The 20,799-nt window shown below is 34.4% G+C and overlaps 1 protein-coding gene across 2 annotated transcripts in view; it reads right to left on the bottom strand.

Annotated features, from left to right (window-relative positions):
- Positions 1-7,644, bottom strand: part of LOC21402301 (protein STRICTOSIDINE SYNTHASE-LIKE 2) — a 14,158-nt gene extending 6,514 nt beyond the window's left edge. For both annotated transcript variants that reach the window (XM_024173565.1, XM_010110208.2), the window contains exon 1: positions 7,297-7,644. In XM_024173565.1, coding sequence (XP_024029333.1) covers positions 7,297-7,610 — 314 coding nt within the window. In that variant the 5' untranslated portion in view covers positions 7,611-7,644. The remainder of the gene's footprint in view (positions 1-7,296) is intronic.
- Positions 7,645-20,799: the final 13,155 nt, after the last annotated feature.

The raw sequence follows: 20,799 nt of genomic DNA, 5'->3' as shown, positions 1-20,799 counted from the left end.
ACTGAAACGCTCGATTTCCCACCAATCTCACTCTTTCTAGAACCTTCTTTCGGAGGAGCAGGTGAAGCCAGGGTAGCCTTTCCGTTACTCTTTGCAGCGCCGTTCGACTTCGGCGAAGAGACGCCGGCACGGCTGCCGCGGCCGCCCCAGATCTTCTTCGAGAGCTCGAAGACGTTCTGCTCATGCGGCTTCGTAGGGTTGTATTTCTTCCTTGCCGCGTTGTTTGAGTACTTCTTCTTTAACCTCCGGACTTTGTTGGACAACTGCACCTTCGTGACCTCAACGTGCAGCGACTTCTTGATGAAATCATGGAAGGCATTCATGTCCGTTGCGGCCGGATCGCCGCCTCTCTTCACAGCGTAGTCGATTAAACCTTTCAGTATCACGATCTCGTCTTCCTCGCTCCACAGCCTCTGGAACAGCTTCTTCGAGTCGTCTCCACCGGACTTCTTCGACTCCTCCTGCTCCTCATCAGACGCTGTTCTGACGTCGCCATCCCCCTCAGGAGGAGGCATTTCGGGGCCGCTCTTCTTCTTCACTCGCTTCATCGAGTCCTTTGCGGTGGTCTCGGACTCTCTCGGCCTCTTTGCCGACGACTTTTTCTCCGGCGTGGCGGCGACGGGCTTGGATCTGGCCCCTTTCTCCTCCTTCGGCTTCGACGCTATGGGCTTGACGGTCGAGTCGGCGGGCTCGGACTCGGAACTCGACTCGGCGTCGGACTCGGAATCATCGTCTGTCTTCGTGTTGGGCGATAAAACCGTTGGTTTGGGGGCTGCTTGAACCTTCTCATCTTCGGAGGTTTTTTCTTCTTCCGATGAAGTTTCCTCCTCTTCGTCGAAAGAAGAAACGGCCGGGGGTACGTCAAGAGGGGAAGCGCGTCTTGGTGCCATAGATGGGATGGAGGAGGAGACGGAGGGTTTCAGAGGAAGGGAAGATTGCGTTTTTTCTTTTTTTTTTTTTGTTCTTTTTTTTCTCGGCTGATATGGGTACTATTAGGTCACGAGTAATTATAATTTGAGTTACATATGATTTCATACTAGAATTTTTTATTATATTAAAAAAATTAAATTTTAAAAAAAAATTATAGTGAAATTTAAATTAGTGAAATAAATAAGGTATATATTTACACTCAGATTTATTTAGTTGAAGAATATCTTTCTTTTCTTTAATAAAAATTTAAATAAAAAAATTTCTACTAATAATTATCTTACAAAATTTAAATTCACTTTAAAATGATTAACTTAAATACATTAATTAAACAGACCATAAATTTATTAATGCCTCCACTAATTCATGATTTTTATTTATCATAATTTTATCTTATATTCAAATCCATTATTATACCCGGTTAATTATAAATGAAAATTGTATCTTTAAAAAAATTTTAAGAAAAAAAACACACACTAAAAATTAATTATGGTTAGAAAGAATTCTTCAAAAGAATGAAAAAACATATCCTCATGTCTCAAACTTGCATTCCATGACATTAAATTTCTTAGAGGTTTCTGATAAGAAAAAAAATTTATAATTATTTTGTGCAGATCTTTATAGTTTCCGGTTGTCTTTCATCAGTAAACTGGACTAGACACCACCATAGGATGCACAAATTATTGTGTACACGTTTTTTTATCACATCTAATTAATTTTGTGTTATAGAGGCGTTGTTCTTATTTGATGGGCATCATAAAAAATAAATAGATAAGAAGAAGAAGGTATAAGACGAAAGCAAAACAAATAAAGGTAAAGATATTTACATTAATGTTTAAAAAAGAAATATAACATTAATAGTGGAAAGGGATTATATGATTTTAAAAATTAAATTAAGATTAAAATTAGGTTGGAGTAGGAATGGTTAAATTATATATTATGAAAATTATATTTATCAAATGATAGATTTTTTAAATTTTTATTAAAGGAACATTAATTAGCTGAGAAATCTATATAGGGTGTAATATAACTACTCTTGTGATTTGGTGGGCTGGGCAATTAACCCCAAGCCTGTAAGGATAAACAACCAGCAGCCGAAGGCCTTGAGGCCCAGAACATCTCATTAAGCCCGTTAATTAGTCGAGTATGTTAAGAACTTCAATTTTCCAGGAAGAAAGAGGGAATTAACATAATTTTAATGATCATTAACAGTATAATCTTTAGAGCTTTTTTTTTTTTTTTTTTTTTTTTTTTTTTTTGTGCTCTGATGATCCTTAGAGTGTGTTAGTAACTTAGTGTTAGTAAACAGCAGTCATTTAATTACCACACATTTTAAAAATTGTACGAGAACTCATTAAATTACACTAAATAGATATAGATCCCCTCCAAAAATTGAGAGATACATGACCCATATTTCTCTTGTGGGAAAAAAAAAAACCAATGATAAAAAATATTGTTTATGTCACTCTATTAAAAAATAAATAAGTGCTACTCAATTAATAAAAAGAAAATAAAAAAAATAACAATGACACCTAACTACTTAGAATAGTATAAATAATAAACATTCACAAAACTATGACAAATCATGTATTTTTCTCTTCCACATCTACCCAATTCAAAGTCCACAAAGAGTTCAACTAAAGTGAAAATGAATCAAATTTCTTGGGATAAATGAACCACATAATGTACTCTAGACCCAAAAAGCAAAAACAAATTGCCTTCTTTTTTTTTCTTTTTTGCCTCCTGAAATTTGCTAGTTGTTACATCTTAATACTAACTATATAAAAGAGTAGAAATTTACTTCCTTTAGTCGTCATTTATGCACCAAAAATTATTCTTCTTCTTCTTTTTCTCTTTTCTTGGTTCTTTTTTTTTTCTTAGCTCTATTATTTTTAACTTTTATGTCCCGTACATTTTTTGTTATTTTTTTGCGTTTTCTCCCCCTTTTATCTTTTTTCTTTCTTTTGTTTTCCTGTCCTAAACCATAAATTCTTGTCCTAAATATTAATATATAAAAGAGTAAACATGTGACTATTATTCATATTTAGTAGTTTAAAACAATGAATTTTGTTAATAAAATTGTGATTAGTCAGAGTTGTACACTAATAAGGATAAATATTTTTTAAATATTTTTGAAACGTTTTTAAAAGTTTAAATACTTTATTTTTAAAATGATTGAAGTAATTAAAACTGTATTTACTAATAAATATTTATTTATTGACATAAATAATTTATTTACATCAAGTATTTATCACTAAATAAATTATTTACACTTAACAAATTAATATTTATGAGTAACTATACAATTTACTTCAATCTCTCTAAAATATATTATTTACTTAAAAAAGTTTCAAACACATGCTATTTATTACCCAAAAAAAAAGTTTCAAACCATTTAACATGATAAAGTGATAGGTGTGTCGTTAGTAAAAAGGAAGAGTGGAGAGAAAGAAAAATAGAATGGATAAAAGTTGTAGTTTGAAATGATAAAACTTATTCACTTATAATAAATAAGGAGCTTTTCTCATAGGATCAAAAAATAAAGAAATAAAATGCCGAAAGTTCTCTATTTTAAGCTGTTAGATCTGTATAAAAAACAGTATGTTTTATATACTTTTTCAATCTGATACAATTTTAACCAAATTTGACGTTTAGAAACTGACACCATTATAAGGACTAGTAGAAAAACTCCCTAATAGATAATCAAGAAAATAGAGCAAAGTACATTTACTTGTAAATTCTATTTAAATGAGAGTAATTCTGGTAGAAAGTTAAAAGACAGCAACTTAAAACTTGATAGACATAATTTTCTAGTCGCTCAAGAAATTTCTAAAGAGCGCACATCTTCAGTGTCGTTAGTTTAGTTTGACAAGTAGGTGGCTTTCTTTCGAAATCGTGCATGAAGAACCAAAACCATTAGGTAATTCACTTGATATTTGTGAGGGACGTTGGAGAGTTTCAGATGTTTTGCTCACTTGCATACACTATATTTTGGGCACATAGCTTTTAAGAATGGAACAACCATTTTTTAACAAATCCTATTCTACTTTTTCTTCTTTTTTTTTTTTCTTGAAAACAACAAATTTGAGCTATCCCAATAAAGTTCTCTAAGGTCCCGTTCATTTCACCAATTCGAGTTTAGAATTCGAGTTTTACTATAGTAAAAAACTCTCAGAAACAGTCATATCTAACTTTTTTGGTACAGTAAAAAGCCCTCACATAAATTAACATCTCAACTCGAATTAAAAACTCGAATCAACGAACTAAACGGGCCCTAAGTTTTCCTAGGTATGAGAAAAGCGGATCAATGATACACTTCATCTTGTGTATTAATTGCTTTTAGTTCAAGAGTTTTTTTAACGGTCTATTATTGTTAATTTTTTATCCTTGGATAAAATTAAAATTAAATCAAATTCAAAATGTATATAAAACAGGTAATTTTTTTAACGATAAAAATAAAAAACTATCAATAATTTATTTTTATGATCCTACTAAAAAAACTCTTTTTAATTTATCAATATTTAGTTGCCGTCATTAGATAATGAGGTGATTTTAATAAAAAAAAATTAATTTTATAAAATACCACCCCCTAAATTATATCTAAATTATATATAAAATCGTTTAACAAACTCTTTCGATACTATTATAATATCATAAATTCAAAGTTAGGAGCATTTATAAGGTAAGGTAGTTCGAAGGGTGTTTTGAATTATTTTAGATAATTAGCGGTTGAAAAAACTTCTTTCCATGTTTTGGTCGCATGTTCAACCAAGACACGTGATTTTAAGGGAGATTTAGAGAAATTAAAAAAGTGAAATTAAGAGTCTGTTTGTTTTATATACTCAAACTTAAATTACTAATTCTACTATAATATTTTTTTAAACAAAAAATTTAAATTTCAAATGTCAACAATTAAAAGATCATAGTTTGAGTATTCTTTACAAACGGACCCTAAAGAGTTGTTTAAAAGCTATACTCAAATTCAAATCATAATTCTACTATATTGTTTTTTTACCTTATAAAAAGTTTGAGTTTCACAATTTTCTCTTTTACAAAGTTCCGCCAATAAACTCAAATCATGATTTGGATACACCTTCTAAACGGATTCTAAATTTTTCGTGCACGTAAGAGGATAAAAATTTAGGAGCTTTCTATGGTTGGTATCTTCACTGGTAAAGCGTGCTTTAAAAGTATTTAAAGCAATAGAACCTATTAAAAACCTGATCACAATGTCATAATATCCTACCAAAGAATTCTCAAGAATTATAGAAAAATTCCTTAAGTACTCGTTTTTAGTCGAAATACTGCACATTTGATCCTCTTATTATTCAAATGGCTCAAGAATTATTTATATATACATGTGTGTGTATATATAAATCAACCCGTTAAGGGCTTTTTCAAATTTCAGGTACTATTATTATTATTTTTTAATTAACAACACTGGTAGGGGATTTTAGACACTGGAATAATAATAGACGCAAACCTGTAATTCAATTAAATACAAAGGGTCTTTCAGGTCCTTTCCTAAATTATATTGAAACAAAAAGCAAAGACAAGGGCCGTGGAAAGTGATGACTCAAATACAAAACATCTCCCTCTGCATTAATTATAATGTTGGTAATTTGGGTAGGGACACGACGATACGACTCAAAATACACACGAAATTAGTGAGTTTGAATTTATTATAAATAGGTTTGGGGTAAAATCAGATCGAACCTCTGAAACACGATTAAATAGCGTGTTATTTTCAGGTTGACCAGTCAACCCACACCCACCGTAACTCGTTTATTGAACGTGACATATTTAGGTAATACGAATACATAATACAATTACAACCCGTTTGTTATCTATGTTTACAAATATATATATTTTTAAAGCAAAACAAGTTGAGAAATATGTTGATACGACCTTATTATCACTCATTTTATAAACGGGTTATTAAAAACAGGTTGACACGATACTATTATAACATGTTTAATAAACAGGTGAGTCGTATCGTGTCATGTTAGCCCGTCAATATATAAATCGTGTTTGGATTTAATATTTCGACACGAATAATGAATGAGTCGTGTTCGTGTCAGGTCTTATCGTATCAATTGAAGAAGTCAACACGACACGATAACATGAATTATCACTCTTAATTACTTATTGTCTGTTCCCTAATTCTCAGGTCATTCCCCCCGTTAGCAAATTGTTACTTCTCAGCCTAGTGTAAGTACCAAGCAAAATTAAAAAATAAAATAAAGAGTATAAACCGGCTTTAGAGAGAGAAGAAGAAACGCTTTAACAGAGTCACGATGCTGTTTTTGGACGCGTTCTCGGGCTCCTGACCCAATATTTTCGTCCCAACGATGAGCAGCGGAGGCTGTGTTTTTTTTTTTGTTGTGAGACAAAGGTCCCAAATCTGAGACACATTAGCGTGGAGGTGCTAGTTCTGTTTTTTTTGTCGGACTAGACTATTTGTTCTATTTATTACTTTTCTCCTGGTAGTGAAGACATTGAATTTTCTGATGCTAATCAATAAAATGTAGTTTTCTTAACTCAGAAACGAGTCGGCAGGGGGGGTATAGTTTTATATTGCAGCAGGTTATAAACTACATTGAAAAATAAAAACAAAACAAAACATTTGGAAGAGTTTTCACACGCCTAAAACGAGAGAAATCAGAGACTATTTGGAATTGGGATTATTGTCGACTCGCAGAAGTTCGGTCAATAAAAAGACTCTCTTTGCAGGCTTAAATTGGGCGGTCTTCAATTTTTTACTATTCGTTCATTTCGGATTTAAATTTTTAATTTAAAGTGAGATTGACATTTTTTAGAGTTTTTAACTGTAATAGAAAAAATTAAATACGATATTTTTTGAGAATTTTTAATTATAAAAATTTAAAATAAAAAACTCGAATCAATAAAATTAACAAAATCTAATTCAATATAATCTACTTGACTTTTAACTCTGGTTCAAATTAGTATTAAACAGTGTAAAATCTGAACGTGAAATAAATCATCATATCAGTAATTAAATTTGATATGATGATTTACACACACACACAAGCACCAATATGTTTTACATTATGCAAGGTCAACCAATACGTGCCCAATTTGGAGATGATCCACTTTTGAATACATTATTAGCTATTTCTGGAATGGAACCAACCTTGGTCAACCAAAAAAAAAAAAAAAATATATATATATATATATATATAACCTTAAACACGAGAGTATTTTCTAACCCCTCAAGAAAAACTATGACTCACAAAAAGAAGAATACTTATCAACCTCGTATAGCTAATTATCCAATCATTTTCATATGCTCCCAATTTTATAAAATTTTGATGCGTTTAAATCAAATAAAAAAATAGTTATAAGTACCTGTTTGGAGAAGTGACTGCAAAATCAATCCAGCGCCGTTGATCTTCTTGCCACTTGATGATCCGACCGTCGGATACGCCGGTGTAAGGGCCGTCGCCGAGGCTGTCAAAGGCATAGCTCTCGGGACCAAGAGCTCCAACAATTGGAAGAAATTCAAAGTGCCCAAAATCATGATGATCATGATCATGATCGGAAAGGCTTTTGGGGTCTTTGGTAGAGAGAGAAGCGAAGTCGAAAACATGATTTGCGGCGAAAAGAGCAGAGAAGAGAACGGCAAAGGCCGCTGCCGTGGAGAAGAGTTTGGGAGTCGTCATACTTTTGGTATGCAATAAAGAAAACAAAATTTATTGGGTGGCATGCAAGAGTTGTGGCAATCAAGTAATGTTGTTGTTATATATAATTGTTTTTGTGGCAACAAATTTATTTAGAGAATTTCGAGGGAAAGCGATGTGATGTTTTGCATATAAATATTATAAAAAGACGTTTGGTTCATAGATTATTAGAATCATGAGATTAAAATTATTTTTAATTTATGTGTATTTTTTATGAGAGAAAATACTACAACGAATTATGAATCATGATTCAAATCAGGGTACGAATCCCTTTACCAAACGTCACAAAATGATTCATTATTCAGACATGTGGCAAAGATTCAAAAAGAAATCTTCGGAAAACCCGTCACTTGTTTAATAAGGGAAAACAGATGAACTCCACACGGCAAGGTATTTTTATTTGCATAGTACATTTTTTAGATAAACATTATGTATGATTAAAATTACATTTGAAATATGTAAACTTCAAATTAATCAGTATCATTATGACAGTTTAAAATAGTACTTTATCACCTCTCAGCCAAAAAAAAAAAAAAAAAGAGTACTTTATCACCATAAAAAGTACTTTATCAGTAGGTATTTTTTATTTTATTATAATATTTTATTTTATGGATCAAATATTTTCTAGCCTTATTAGTATTTCAGAAATAATATTAATTTTGAGAATTTTGCTGTCAATGTCATGTTAGATATTCCTAATAATTATATAAAATTATGGTAGCATGTATAGATTACTCTTGAGATTATTGTTAAAACTCCTGTGTTTGGTATGAGTTTTTAATTTGAGTTGATATTTAATTTTATATGAGAGTTTTTTTATTGTAGTAAAAAAGTTAGATGTGACTGTTTCTGAGAGTTTTTTACTGTAGTAAAACTCAAATTCTAAACTCGAATCGGTGAAATGAACGGGAGTGGAAAATGATAAAATGTGTCGTTAAGAAGGAATTGAGGAGGAAACGAAAAATAGAATGAACAAAAGTTGTTGTGTGGCCTACCAATTTTTATATCTCCAACATTGAGTGGAAAACTTAAATTCATAACTTTTTTATCCCTATTTTAAAGCTAATTTAATATTAAATAATTACTAAAATAGTCATGTAGTATATTACATATTTTCTTTCTTCCTATCATATCAAACAACACAAAAAATAAAAGTGGAACAATATATTTTTAAAACACATAAAAAAATTCAAATGAAAAAAAAATTCACAAAAAATAAAAAAATAGAAAAAAGAAAGTGAAGAGGCTATGTAGCTTATTAAAAAAAAAAAAGAGAAACTTTGGCTCTTTTATGTATTGTTAGATTAAAAAACACATAAAAAATTTTAAATATAAATAAAATTTACAAAAAAAAATGGACGAAGTGCCACATGATAATCACATAAAAAAAACTTTGGCTCTTTTATATATTGTTGGGTATATATATTTTCACATTCACGTTATAATTCATGATGAGTTGTGCAAATAGTATGCAGTACTCAAGAAAACATTAACCTGCTGATTGCATGTATATATAGCCTAGTAATAGTTCTATGCATGACCCCAACACAACTTATATAGTTCAAATCCTCTATCTAAAATAATATAATAATAAGAAAAGGACAACATTAATGTCACTATACTTCATTGATTATAATGTATATAGATATTAAGACTTTTTCCCCATCTCCCAACGAGAATGCAACAGGCAACATCAGACGGTTGATACATCCTCCATCAAGAACGGTCTATCGTCATTAATTAGTGCATGAACGCATATATTAAATGATCTGCCTTGTTTTATTAATCGAAAGAACGTACACTTAAATAGATTAGGGTTTAACCACCGAGTCTATTATCTTTTTCTAGGATCACGGTAGAAAGATTTCTACCAACTAATCTATTTTATTTGAATTCAAACTCTAAAGTGATAACTTTTAATCTATATAATCGGAAAATAACAAACTAATTAAAAAACTATTCGATTTATTCAAACACTCTCTAAAAAGATCTTATCTGCTAACACTCCCCCTCAAGCTTGGCTATAGATATCAATGAGTCCATGCTTGCCTACAAAGTACTCGAACGTTGGTCCAGGAAGTCCTTTAGTGAGTATATCTGCAACCTGTTGGCCTGTAGGAATGTACTCAATGCTGATAATTCCCTTTTCTAGTTTTTCAGTAATAAAGTGTCTATCCACCTCCACATGTTTAGTTCTATCATGATGAACTGGGTTGTGTGCTATGCTGATTGTAGCCTTGTTATCAAAGTAGTGCTGCATAGGAAACTCACAACTGATCTTCAACTCTTCTAGCAACCGTTTCAACCAAATTGCTTCACAGATACCATGAACCATGGCTCTGTATTCAGCTTCAGCACTGCTTCTTGCTACTACGGACTGCTTTTTACTACGCCAAGTCACCAAATTCCCCCAGAGGCTTGTGCAATATCCGGATGTTGATTTCCTATCTTTGACAGATCCGGCCCAATCTGCATCAATGAAGATTTCCACCCTTTTGTTTTCTTCTTTTCCAAAAAATAATCCTCTTCCCGGAGTCTTTTTGAGGTATCTCAATATTTGATAAATGGCTTCAAAGTGTCCTTAGCACGGTGAATGCATTTGTTGGCTTACCACACTTACTGCAAAGGCGATGTATGGTCTTGTATGCGAGAGGTATATTAGTTTTCCCACTAGCCATTGATATCTTTCTCTATCAGCCATCTCTCCATCAATCGTTTTTGCCTTGCCTCCTTGTTCAATTGGAGTCTCTATCGGTTTGCACCCCAGCATACCCGTTTCTTGCAATAGGTCTAGTGTATACTTTCTTTGTGATATGGAGATTCCACTCTTGCTTCTTGTGACTTCCATTCCCAAAAAATATCTCAGTGTCCCGAGATCTTTAACTTCAAACTCTATAGCCATCAATCGTTTAATTTTCTCCATTTCTTCAAAGTTGTCCCCAGTAAGTATTGTGTCATCTACGTATACTATTAGGACTGTGATTTTTCCATTTGATGAGTGCTTAACAAACAACGTGTGATCAGTTTGTCCCTGTGAATATCCCTGGCTTTTAATCACCCTTGAAAATTTGTCGAACCATGCGCGGAAGACTATTTTAGTCCATATAACGATTTTTTCAGCTTGCACATCATCTTGTTTCTCTTACCCTCTTCAAACCTAGGTGGTAGGCTCATATACACTTCTACCTCCAATTCACCATTTAAGAAACCATTCTTCACGTCGAGTTGAAACAAAGGCTAATCCAAATTTGCCACTAGTGATAAGAGGACCCTTATTGTGTTAAACTTTACAACGGGAGCAAATGTTTCAGTGTAATCAATTCCATAAGTTTGTGTGAAACCTTTTGTAACGAGCCGTGCTTTGTATCTTTCAATCGGGCCATCCAGCTTGAATTTGACAGTGAATACCCATTTGCATCCGACGACACTCTTGCCTTGTGGTAGTTCAACCACACTCCATGTGTTATTCTTTTTGAGCACTTGCATTTCTTCAAGTACTGCAGTTTTCCATTCAGGAATAGCTAGAGCTTCTTCTATTGACCTGGGAATATTGACACTAGACAGCTTTGTGGTGAAGGCACGGAAAAATGGAAACAGATTATCATATGACACAAATTTGGAAATGGGATGTTGTGTACATGATCTAACACCTTTCCTATGGGCAATTGGTATATCTAGTGTTTCAAAAGTTGCTTCGGAATTACCTGGAGCTGAGGAAGTAGTTCCTAGCACTGGTTCGGATTCTGGGCAGTGCATGGTGTTCATGAGGGGCCTGTTTCCTTGAGAATGTTTTTTCCGAGAGTAAACACGTAGCACTTGTTGATTTGGCACATTGAGGTCTCTTCTTGTTCCTGTTTCAAGAACCGATACTTCTTGTGTTTGCTGTGGCATATTTTCAAGTGGTGGTATGATGTCGGAAGGGGTGAGCTCGTATGTGGTGGGTGTAGTTGCAACTGTTTCGGTCTCGGGCAATGAGGTCACAGACATAGGCAGAGTTTCAGATATAGGTAGGGCAATGGTGTCCCAATCCCACACATGAGCTTCTTGGCCATGATTCTCCCCCTGAAGCGAAGTGGGGGAATAATATGGCATGTCTTCAAAGAATGTGACATCACGGGAGATAAACATTTTCTTTTGCTTTGGACAGTAACACCGGTACCTTTTTCGGGTTGGAGAATAGCCGAGAAAGATAGTTTTTATGGCTCGAGGGTCAAGTTTGGTTCGGTGTTGAGGATGAATATGGACAAAGGTAGTGCAGCCAATCTTGAGAGGAAGGTTATTTATGGTTTTAAGATGCGGATAGGTTTTTGTGAGCTGAGATAGTGGGGAATGGAATTTTAAGGTGCGGCTAGGTAGGCGATTTATGAGAAACGCAGCAGTTAAAATGGCATCTCCCCATAGGTATTCGGGGACATTCATTGTAAACATGAGTGCACGAGTCATTTCCAATAAGTGCCTATCTTTCCTTTCCGAGACTCTGTTTTGCTGCGGGGTATCAACACATGAACTTTGATGAATGATCCCTTGTTGTAGCAAGTACTCCCCCAAGATAGATTGAAAGTATTCTCTCCTGTTGTCTGTTCTCAGGACACAAACCTTTTTCTGAAACTGGGTTTGGATCATGTTATTGAAATTTTGGAACACTTGGCAGGTTTCTGATTTTTCTCAGAGAAGGTATACCCAAGTTGTTCGTGTGTGATCATCAATAAATGTCACAAACCCTTTTTTTCCATTTGTTGTGGTAACTCTTGATGGTCCCCAGATATCACTGTGAATTAAAGTAAATGGGCTAGAGGGTATATAAGGTTTAGGAGAAAATGGTACCCGAGTGTGTTTTGCATATTGGCATATGTCACAATGAAAAGAAACAGTACTTTTATTCTTGAATAAGAGTGGTAACAAATGTTTCAAATATAAAAAATTAAGGTGGCCAAGTCTATGATGCCACAACATTATTTCCCTATTACTAGAAACAGAAACAGATGAAACTCCAGATGCAAATGTTTGTTGACTCTCATTCTCTATGTCCTTAAGGTAGCAAAGCCCCTTATGAACTGTAGCGCTGCCAATCGTCCTCTCCGATAACAGGTCCTGAAAAAAACATGTAGAAGGGTGAAAAATGGCAGCACAGTTATTATCACGAGTGAGTTTACATATGGACAACAAATTGCGTCTTAAGGTTGGAACATGAAGAACCGGCTCAAGTGTTAAGTCTTTGGATACTTTGACTGAACCTATTCTAGCAACAGAAGACAAGGATCCATATGCAATTTTTACTTTAGCAGAACTATGACTAGGGGTATAAGAGAGAAAAGATTTAGAGACACCTGTCGTGTGGTCGGAGGCACCAAAATCAATGATCCATGGTTCCTTAGAGTGAAGGGTAGACTTTAAGGATGAGTAAAAGTTACCAATTTGGGCTACAGAACAGGATCTGAGACTTGGAGTTGATGAGGATGAGGCTGGTGACTGGTTGAGGAGTCGATAGAGTTACTCAATTGGTTCTTCACTAAACGGAAGCGGTTTCTGGTTTTCTGTTACTGCTCTTTTGTCTTGGTTTGATTAAGTTTGAAGCGCTCGTCCTTCATTATGTCTTCGAGGAACCCAATTTGCAGGTTTACCATGAATTTTTCAACATATGTCACGAGTATGTCCTTGTCGGTTACAATGGTCACGCCACATTCGATCTCCTCGCCGTGGGGTTCTAGACTCACTGTTGTTCCTTGCTGGTTGTGAAGTATTTCTGGTTGCCAGAGCCGAGTCTTCTGTTGATGCTACACCGGATGATTCTTCTTCTGACAACATAACTTTCCGGTGATTTTCTTCTCTATGAACCTCGACAAAGGCTTCTTCAGTTGCTAGGAATGGCACTCTGCTTAAAACACGGCCCCTGACTTCATCAAGATCCCGATTCAATCCCGCAAGGAAATCGAATACCCTTTCTTTTTCAACGATCTATCTCTGCTTCACATTGCACGTTGGACACACTGAATCTTCTTCGAGGAAAATATCCTGTTCCTGCCAATTGTCCTGCATATCAATGAAATACTGAGTAGCCGATTTGGTTCCCTATCCCATCTCCTTCAGTTTCATGTGAATTTCAAAAATTGTGAGGCATTGCCGAGATCGGAATATGTTCTTTTTGCAGTATCTCATACGTCTTTAGCAATCGGAAGGATGAGATATCAGCGGCTGATCATGGGCTGCATGGAGTTGATAAGCCATGTGTGTACAATCGAGTTTTCGACAAACCACTTTTTGTATGCAGGATCGGTCGGTGCTGGAGCTTTAGCTTCACCAGTGATGTATTCGAATTTTCCCCTGCCACATATCACAATCTTTACTGACTAAGACCATTGAAGATAATTTTTTCCATTAACTTTGTGAGTCGTAATCTGGAGTGAGTTATTGTCTCCACCTTGAGACTAATCGGCGTGAGTTTTGTCAGGGTTTTTTGATTTGGAATCATCTCCAGGTGAAGATCCTATCATGGCTATTTTTGCCATTGAAATATTCAGAGTTCAAGGCTCTGATACCATGAACACAGTAAATGATCTGCCTATTATCTACTTTATTTGAATTTAATCTATATATCATTAAAAAAATTCATCTGTAAATAAAATTCACAAAAAATTAAAAAGAAATGGACGGACTGTCACATGACAGTCCAAAAAAAAACTTTGGCTCTTTTATATATTGTTAAATATATATTTTTTCACATTCACGTTATAATTCATGATGAGTTGTGCAAATAGTATGCAGTACTCAAGAGTCAAGACAACATTAACCTGCTGATTGCATGTATATATAGCCTAGTAGTAGTTCTATGCATGACCCCAGCACAACTTATATAGTTCAAATCCTGTCTAAAATAATAATAATAATAATAATAATAAAAAGACAACATTAATATCACTATACTTCATTGATTATAATGTGCATAAGATATCAAGACTTTTTCCCCATCTCCCAACGAGAATGCAACAGGCAACATCAGACGGTTGATAGAACCTCCATCAACATCAGTCTATCGTCATTAGTGCATATAGATAGACATTATCCAATCAAATAGCCGACTAGAAATGTGTCTTAAGCAAAACAAAGAGAAAAAAACAAAACAATATACCTATTATAAATGTGAGAAATCTCTTTCATATGATCCATATCACCAATAATGTCGGGTATCCTTGCTAGTTGTTAATTACCACATTAAATCTATGGCTTTGATGAGTTTTTGGGCTAACCCCAAAATTTATACTAAATCTTATTTTGCTTTCTTGACTTCATAAATAAATATTTCAAATTAGCCCTAATCAATCATTTTGTCCAAATTATAAGCATAAGCCTTTAATTAGCCAGGTTTTGTTAGAAGGATTGAAGGTGCTTGTTAGTCAGCTGAGTTGGCTAGGATGTTGTTCTGGCACTACATGAAAAAGGTGTTTTTACGACGACAAAAAGTCGTCGCAAAAACTCGCATGTCGTCGCAAATAACGATTTTTGCAATGACGTGTCGTCACAGATTTGTCGTCACAAATAATTAGTCGCAAAAACTTTTTTTGCGACGACATAGTTTCGTCGCAACCGTATTTGCGACGACAGAATGTTTTTACGACGACAGGCGTCGCTAATACGCCGTTGTAAAATTCTCGTGATATTATAATTTTTTGCGACGACATTTCAAATTGTCGTCGCAAATAACCTCGTTTTTTTTGTGACGACAAATCTAAAAAAGTCGTCGCAAAAAACTGAAATAAATTTTTTTTTATAATTTTTAAAAAATGGTAATTAATTAATTTTTAATAATTTTAATTTATTATTAATATACATTAAAAGTGAAATATAAATTAATATTAAAAACAGTAAATCTAAATAAATTTATAAAATATATTATGAATACTACATGAAGTGCATATATAATATTTAAAAAAATATAAAAGTCTAAATAAAGTTAAAAATAAAATAGTACATATAACGGAACTAATCGTCTAAATTTGTAGTATCGCCAGCGTCTAGGTCAACTGGTTCTGGATGATCAATCGTAGGTAATTGGATGTTTTGCTGCAATTTAGCCACCAACTCTAACACCTTCACCTGATTGTCATAAATCTTAACTTGTTCCCGGTACGATTTCTTTAAATAACGACTCACACGTGGGTCAAATTGAGCCGATAATGTTGCGTACGAGTATGAACCAGTAGATGAAGGAGAAGCCCCGGAGTAATGCTTTTGGGAGAGCGTCGGACCCACTCCTATCTTATGTCCTCTATGCATGCCAAGAACTTGCTCCAAAACCCCATGATCGTCAAAGGCAGGTCTAGTCGAGCTTGAAGTAGACTGTGTTCTCTGCGTTTGTCTCTCCTCCTCTAGGGCGTTCTACATAATATAAGATATTATAATTATTTTTACGCCTTATAAAATCACTATTTCAGTATAAAAAAATTTAATATGAAAAGTAAAAATACTTACAAAAGTCTGTTCCGCTCCCAAGAGGCCCCGCGATGATGCATGTCCGCCCAATTGTCTATGGCAGACATCGTCTCTTGGGTCTCCATACTGAACTGTCAAATAAATTATATTTGTTAAAATTCTTAAATTCTAACTAAATTTCGGCAGCATAACGACTTATTTTTGTTATGATCTAAAAATTAAAACCTGTAAAAAAATAATTTTAAAAGATTTCGGTACACCATAGCTGCAACATGTGCCACCCAGAACAATCATCACAAACATATAAATACGATAATGAAGTAAAAAAATAAGTACTAACCTTCTTATTGCGATGCTGAGAGTACGATACCCGACCATGTAAGCTTGGATACTTTTGGTTGCTACGATTAGTTTTATTTGTCTCTGATATTTTCTATTTATAATTAACTATAATAAGTAATAGTTACTTGAAATTATGTATAAAAAACCATTAAATTCTAACCAATCTATAATTACTTGAAATTTGTCACCGGAGAACCTATCGCAACAACGATCCCAATGAAGTTGATTCCTCATGTTACTCGGGAGACTTTTTCTACCATAGCGTTTGAAGTGGCAGTGCATGGAACTTTTTCAGTCCTTGTAGCACTTTGCTGCCTCCCTATCAATAACGAACCTCAGAATACCGTTTTTATAGTTGTAGTTCATGTTAAACCAGTCCTTCTAAAACAGTTTCACATCGTTAAAACGCATTGTTAACTTTAGTATAAACTATAAAAATTATTGCATAAAAAAAATACCAGCATCCGGTTCTGAATTGTCCCCTTGTCCATGTCGCTAATGTCCTTCCAAGCATCGTGGAATGGCTCGCATATGTCCCTGGTATGAATACCAACTGCACTTTCAAACCAGGAACCATATTTACTAAGCGCCTTCCAAGTACCTCCCACCTCATTAAATTCCATTGTGATTTTTCCGTCTTGAATGACCTTTTGGGCGATTTCATAACCTTTCACCCCACCTCGACCTCTACGTTGTCGAGATTCAGGTGTTGTAAGCATATGTAAGCATTTTAAATCAACATGTACTACTACATTTATTTACTATATGATAGAATAGGAAAAAAGTCAGAATAACATACTAGACTCACAGAATGCGGGGACTCTGTAAGGACCGGGAAGAGGTTGCGTTCCCCTTGGAAAGCCAGCGCAAATCGCTACCGGACCAGCCATCAATATATGTGAACAAATTCATATTAATAATAATATTTATAAATTTACAAAAGATCATAATATTAAAACGAAAGCTGAGAAAAAAGACAAAGATTACTATTCTTAAATTCTATTCATCATCGCTGCTACATTGTTGATTGTCCCCATCATCATTTATGCATCATCGTCTTCAGATTCGATGACTTACTCTTCAACGTACTCCCCTAAAGTTTCATCGTCCTCGTCATTAATAAAATCATCAACTACGGGAGACTTATCTTTCATAATTGCATCAACTTCGGAGGTGATAACATTAGACGATACATCATATCGATTCAATACAAATGAGTCAATCTCTGGTAGTTCAACTACTAACTCAATATTTGTAAACTCCGTATCCTCGACTATCATCACATCATCAATGTCAGTTTCTGAAATGTCCCAAATATGTCGATGTCTAAAGTGTTCTACAACCTTCCAGTTTGGACCGTTAAATAAATCGTTTCCGTAAAAAACTTGCTCTGCTTGAGATGCAAGTATGAAATGTTCATTTTCGTACCACGTGTCTTTAACAAAAACACTTATTCTATTTTTGTAATGTTGAATCATTTTCTTCCCCGGACGAGTGTCAAACCACATACATTTAAAAAACACAACAGAATTGTCGTTCAAGTAGGACAGTTCATAAATATCCTCTAAAACTCCATAATACGTTAGGTTATCAAGTCCGTGAACACAAACACCACTATTCTGAGTATTTTGATTCATATCCCGATTGCGTATCAGAAACTTGACACCGTTCACCACACAACTAAGATAACTTCGACATGAGAAGTTTGAACCACTTGAAAGTGAAAGTATTTGATCATTCACTTTTGGGTCATTCTGGTGTCGAATATTGAAAATCTGTAAGGAGATATGAATTATGTTTAAAACGAAATTTTTTAATGACTTAACAATTTTAATGCAAATTAATTATAAATGTACCTTATTCATAAACCATTTTGGAAACTCTTTCAATTGAATTTCATCCAATGGTATGGTTCGACCGCTGTCATCAATCTCCCTCTTATGGTCACTATTTAATAGAGAATGAAAGTAATTGACATGATTGTATGCGACACAATCAACGAACAATTAAGTAACAAAACTGAAAGTAGTACTTACTCAATGAACTGCTGAATTTCTGGACAGTTGTAATACGCACCACTCGGCTTTCTCTCGCAAATTAGTATCCAAAGTGATGGGGGTCATCTTCCTAATTGGCCGACACCGAGTTTTGAATACAGAAATCTTTTTAACAATACAATTTTCATCGTCTACCCAATTTCTGGCCAGTCGGTTAAATCGTGTTTCAACTCCAGTTAAATACAATGAACAAAAAGTCAGAGCTTCGTTCACAATGTAGGCCTCAGCAATCGAACCCTCAGGACGTGCACGATTCTTGACATATTTCTTTAACGATCCAAGAAAACGTTCAAACCGATACATCCATCTTAAGTGAACTAGTCCTCCTCGAATGGCTTCTTCAAACAAGTGTATAACTAAATGTATCATTATGTCAAAAAAAGTATGAGGAAAATTTGTTTCTAACTTACATAAAATAAGCACAATATCTTATTGAACTTTCTTTAAATCATTTTTTCGCAATGTCCTTGAGCATATTAACTCGAAAAAATTACTTAATTCTGTTATTGCATCAACGATCTCTTTTTTTATGAATGGTCGTATCCCTGTTGGCAATAATCGCTGCATTATGATGTGACAGTCATGTAATTTTAGTCCAGTAATTTTATTCTTCCATTCGATCACGTTTTTCTTTAAATTTGAAGCAAATCCATCAGGAAACCTTACTGATTTTAAAAAGTCACAAAACTTTTTACCGTCATTTGGAGATAGTGTATAAGACGCATGTGGTTTCATCCAACGATCACCGTTTTTATACAAATGTAACTTCTTGCGCACCCCCATATATTGAAGATCGATTCTCATCTTGTCTGTATCCTTACTTTTTCCGTCAATGTCTAGGAATGTGCTCAATAAGTTGTCGCATACATTCTTCTCAATATGCATGACATCTAAGTTGTGACGTAACGACAATGACTTCCAATAAGGCAACTCTCAAAAGATACTCTTCTTTGTCCAATTAAGCTCGCTTACATGTCTTTTCCGCTTCTTACCACCATACTTTTCATGTTTACCAGGCAATCTAAGGGACACATTTTCTAACTGAGCTATGATTTGGTGAACAAATTTTTGAGCCGGTAGAGGTCGTTTCTCAACCTTACCATCAAACTTTTTATTTTTTCTCATCTCATGTTTAATAGGAAGCCATTGCCGATGGCCAACAAAACAAGTCTTACTTGTTATCCTCTTTGAAGGGGTTGCATCGTTACAAGTTGGGCATGTTAAATAGCTGACTACTCCATTCAGATAAACTACTACGAGCAGGAAAATCATTAACTGTCATGAGCAACATAGCTCACATCTGAAATGATGTATTCGAAACTGCGTCACGTACAATTACTCTTTCATTCCACAAATCTTTTAGCTCATCCACAATGGGCCTTAAAAAGACATCCATATCCTTTCCGGGTGCATTTGGGACAGGAATCAACAATGTCAACATCTTATAAGGATCCTTAGTGCATAACCACGGAGGTAAATTTTAGGTCGTTAAAACCACAGGCCACATAATGTATGAGAGGCTCATGTTCCCGAAAAGATTGAAACCATCAAAGGCCAACCCCAAGCAAACATTTCTCGGCTCACGTGAAAACTGTTGGTAACCGAATCGACTTCTGATGCGAAAGTGTAGCGGGGAGGCGGATCGTGTATCACAAAAATTTTCATAAAACTTTTGAGATATTCTATAGATTATATTAATTTATGCACGAATAAATTAATCACATTAATTTATATGTCAAGAACTCAATTAGGAAAAATACCTGGAGGCCGACTCGGATGATAACTTGAGTTCTTTGACCACGAACAATCCTTGCTCCAATCTTTGTGTTTAGAAAACCAAAGCATTCCACGTCAATTCCTTGATTCCACGTAGACGTGTGTGTGGGCACACGTGAGACAAAACAGTTTCCAAAAACACTCGAATTTTTCACAAACACCAACGCATGCACGATGTGGAATTTTTGGGAGAAAAAATTTTCCTTCTCTTTTTCTTTTGGGAAATTCAGCCACTCTCACTATTAGGGCAGAAAAAATGTTTCAAAAATTGTGTCCACAATTTTCTATCATTCTCATATTTAAAGAGTAGAAGTCAAACTTCAAAAGGGAATCAAATCTCTATCTCCTATTTGAATTTGGAACAAAAAATCACATACAACTTATCCCTTAAGTGGCCGGCCACCCTAGGGTTTTCATCCCTTGTGTGTGGCGCCAATACTGGATAGAGAAGGAAGAGAAATCATCCTTTATCCTGTAGTCCAATTTTAATTCAAATTCAAATTTGAATTTAAGTCAAACTTAAATTAATTTGAATTCTAAATTGAACAACTTATCAAATAAGTTTAAAA

The sequence above is a fragment of the Morus notabilis genome, unplaced genomic scaffold (genome assembly GCF_000414095.1).
Source record: "Morus notabilis unplaced genomic scaffold, ASM41409v2 Scaffold583, whole genome shotgun sequence".
NCBI lineage: Eukaryota > Viridiplantae > Streptophyta > Magnoliopsida > Rosales > Moraceae > Morus > Morus notabilis.
This window is presented reverse-complemented; position numbering and strand designations above follow the sequence as displayed.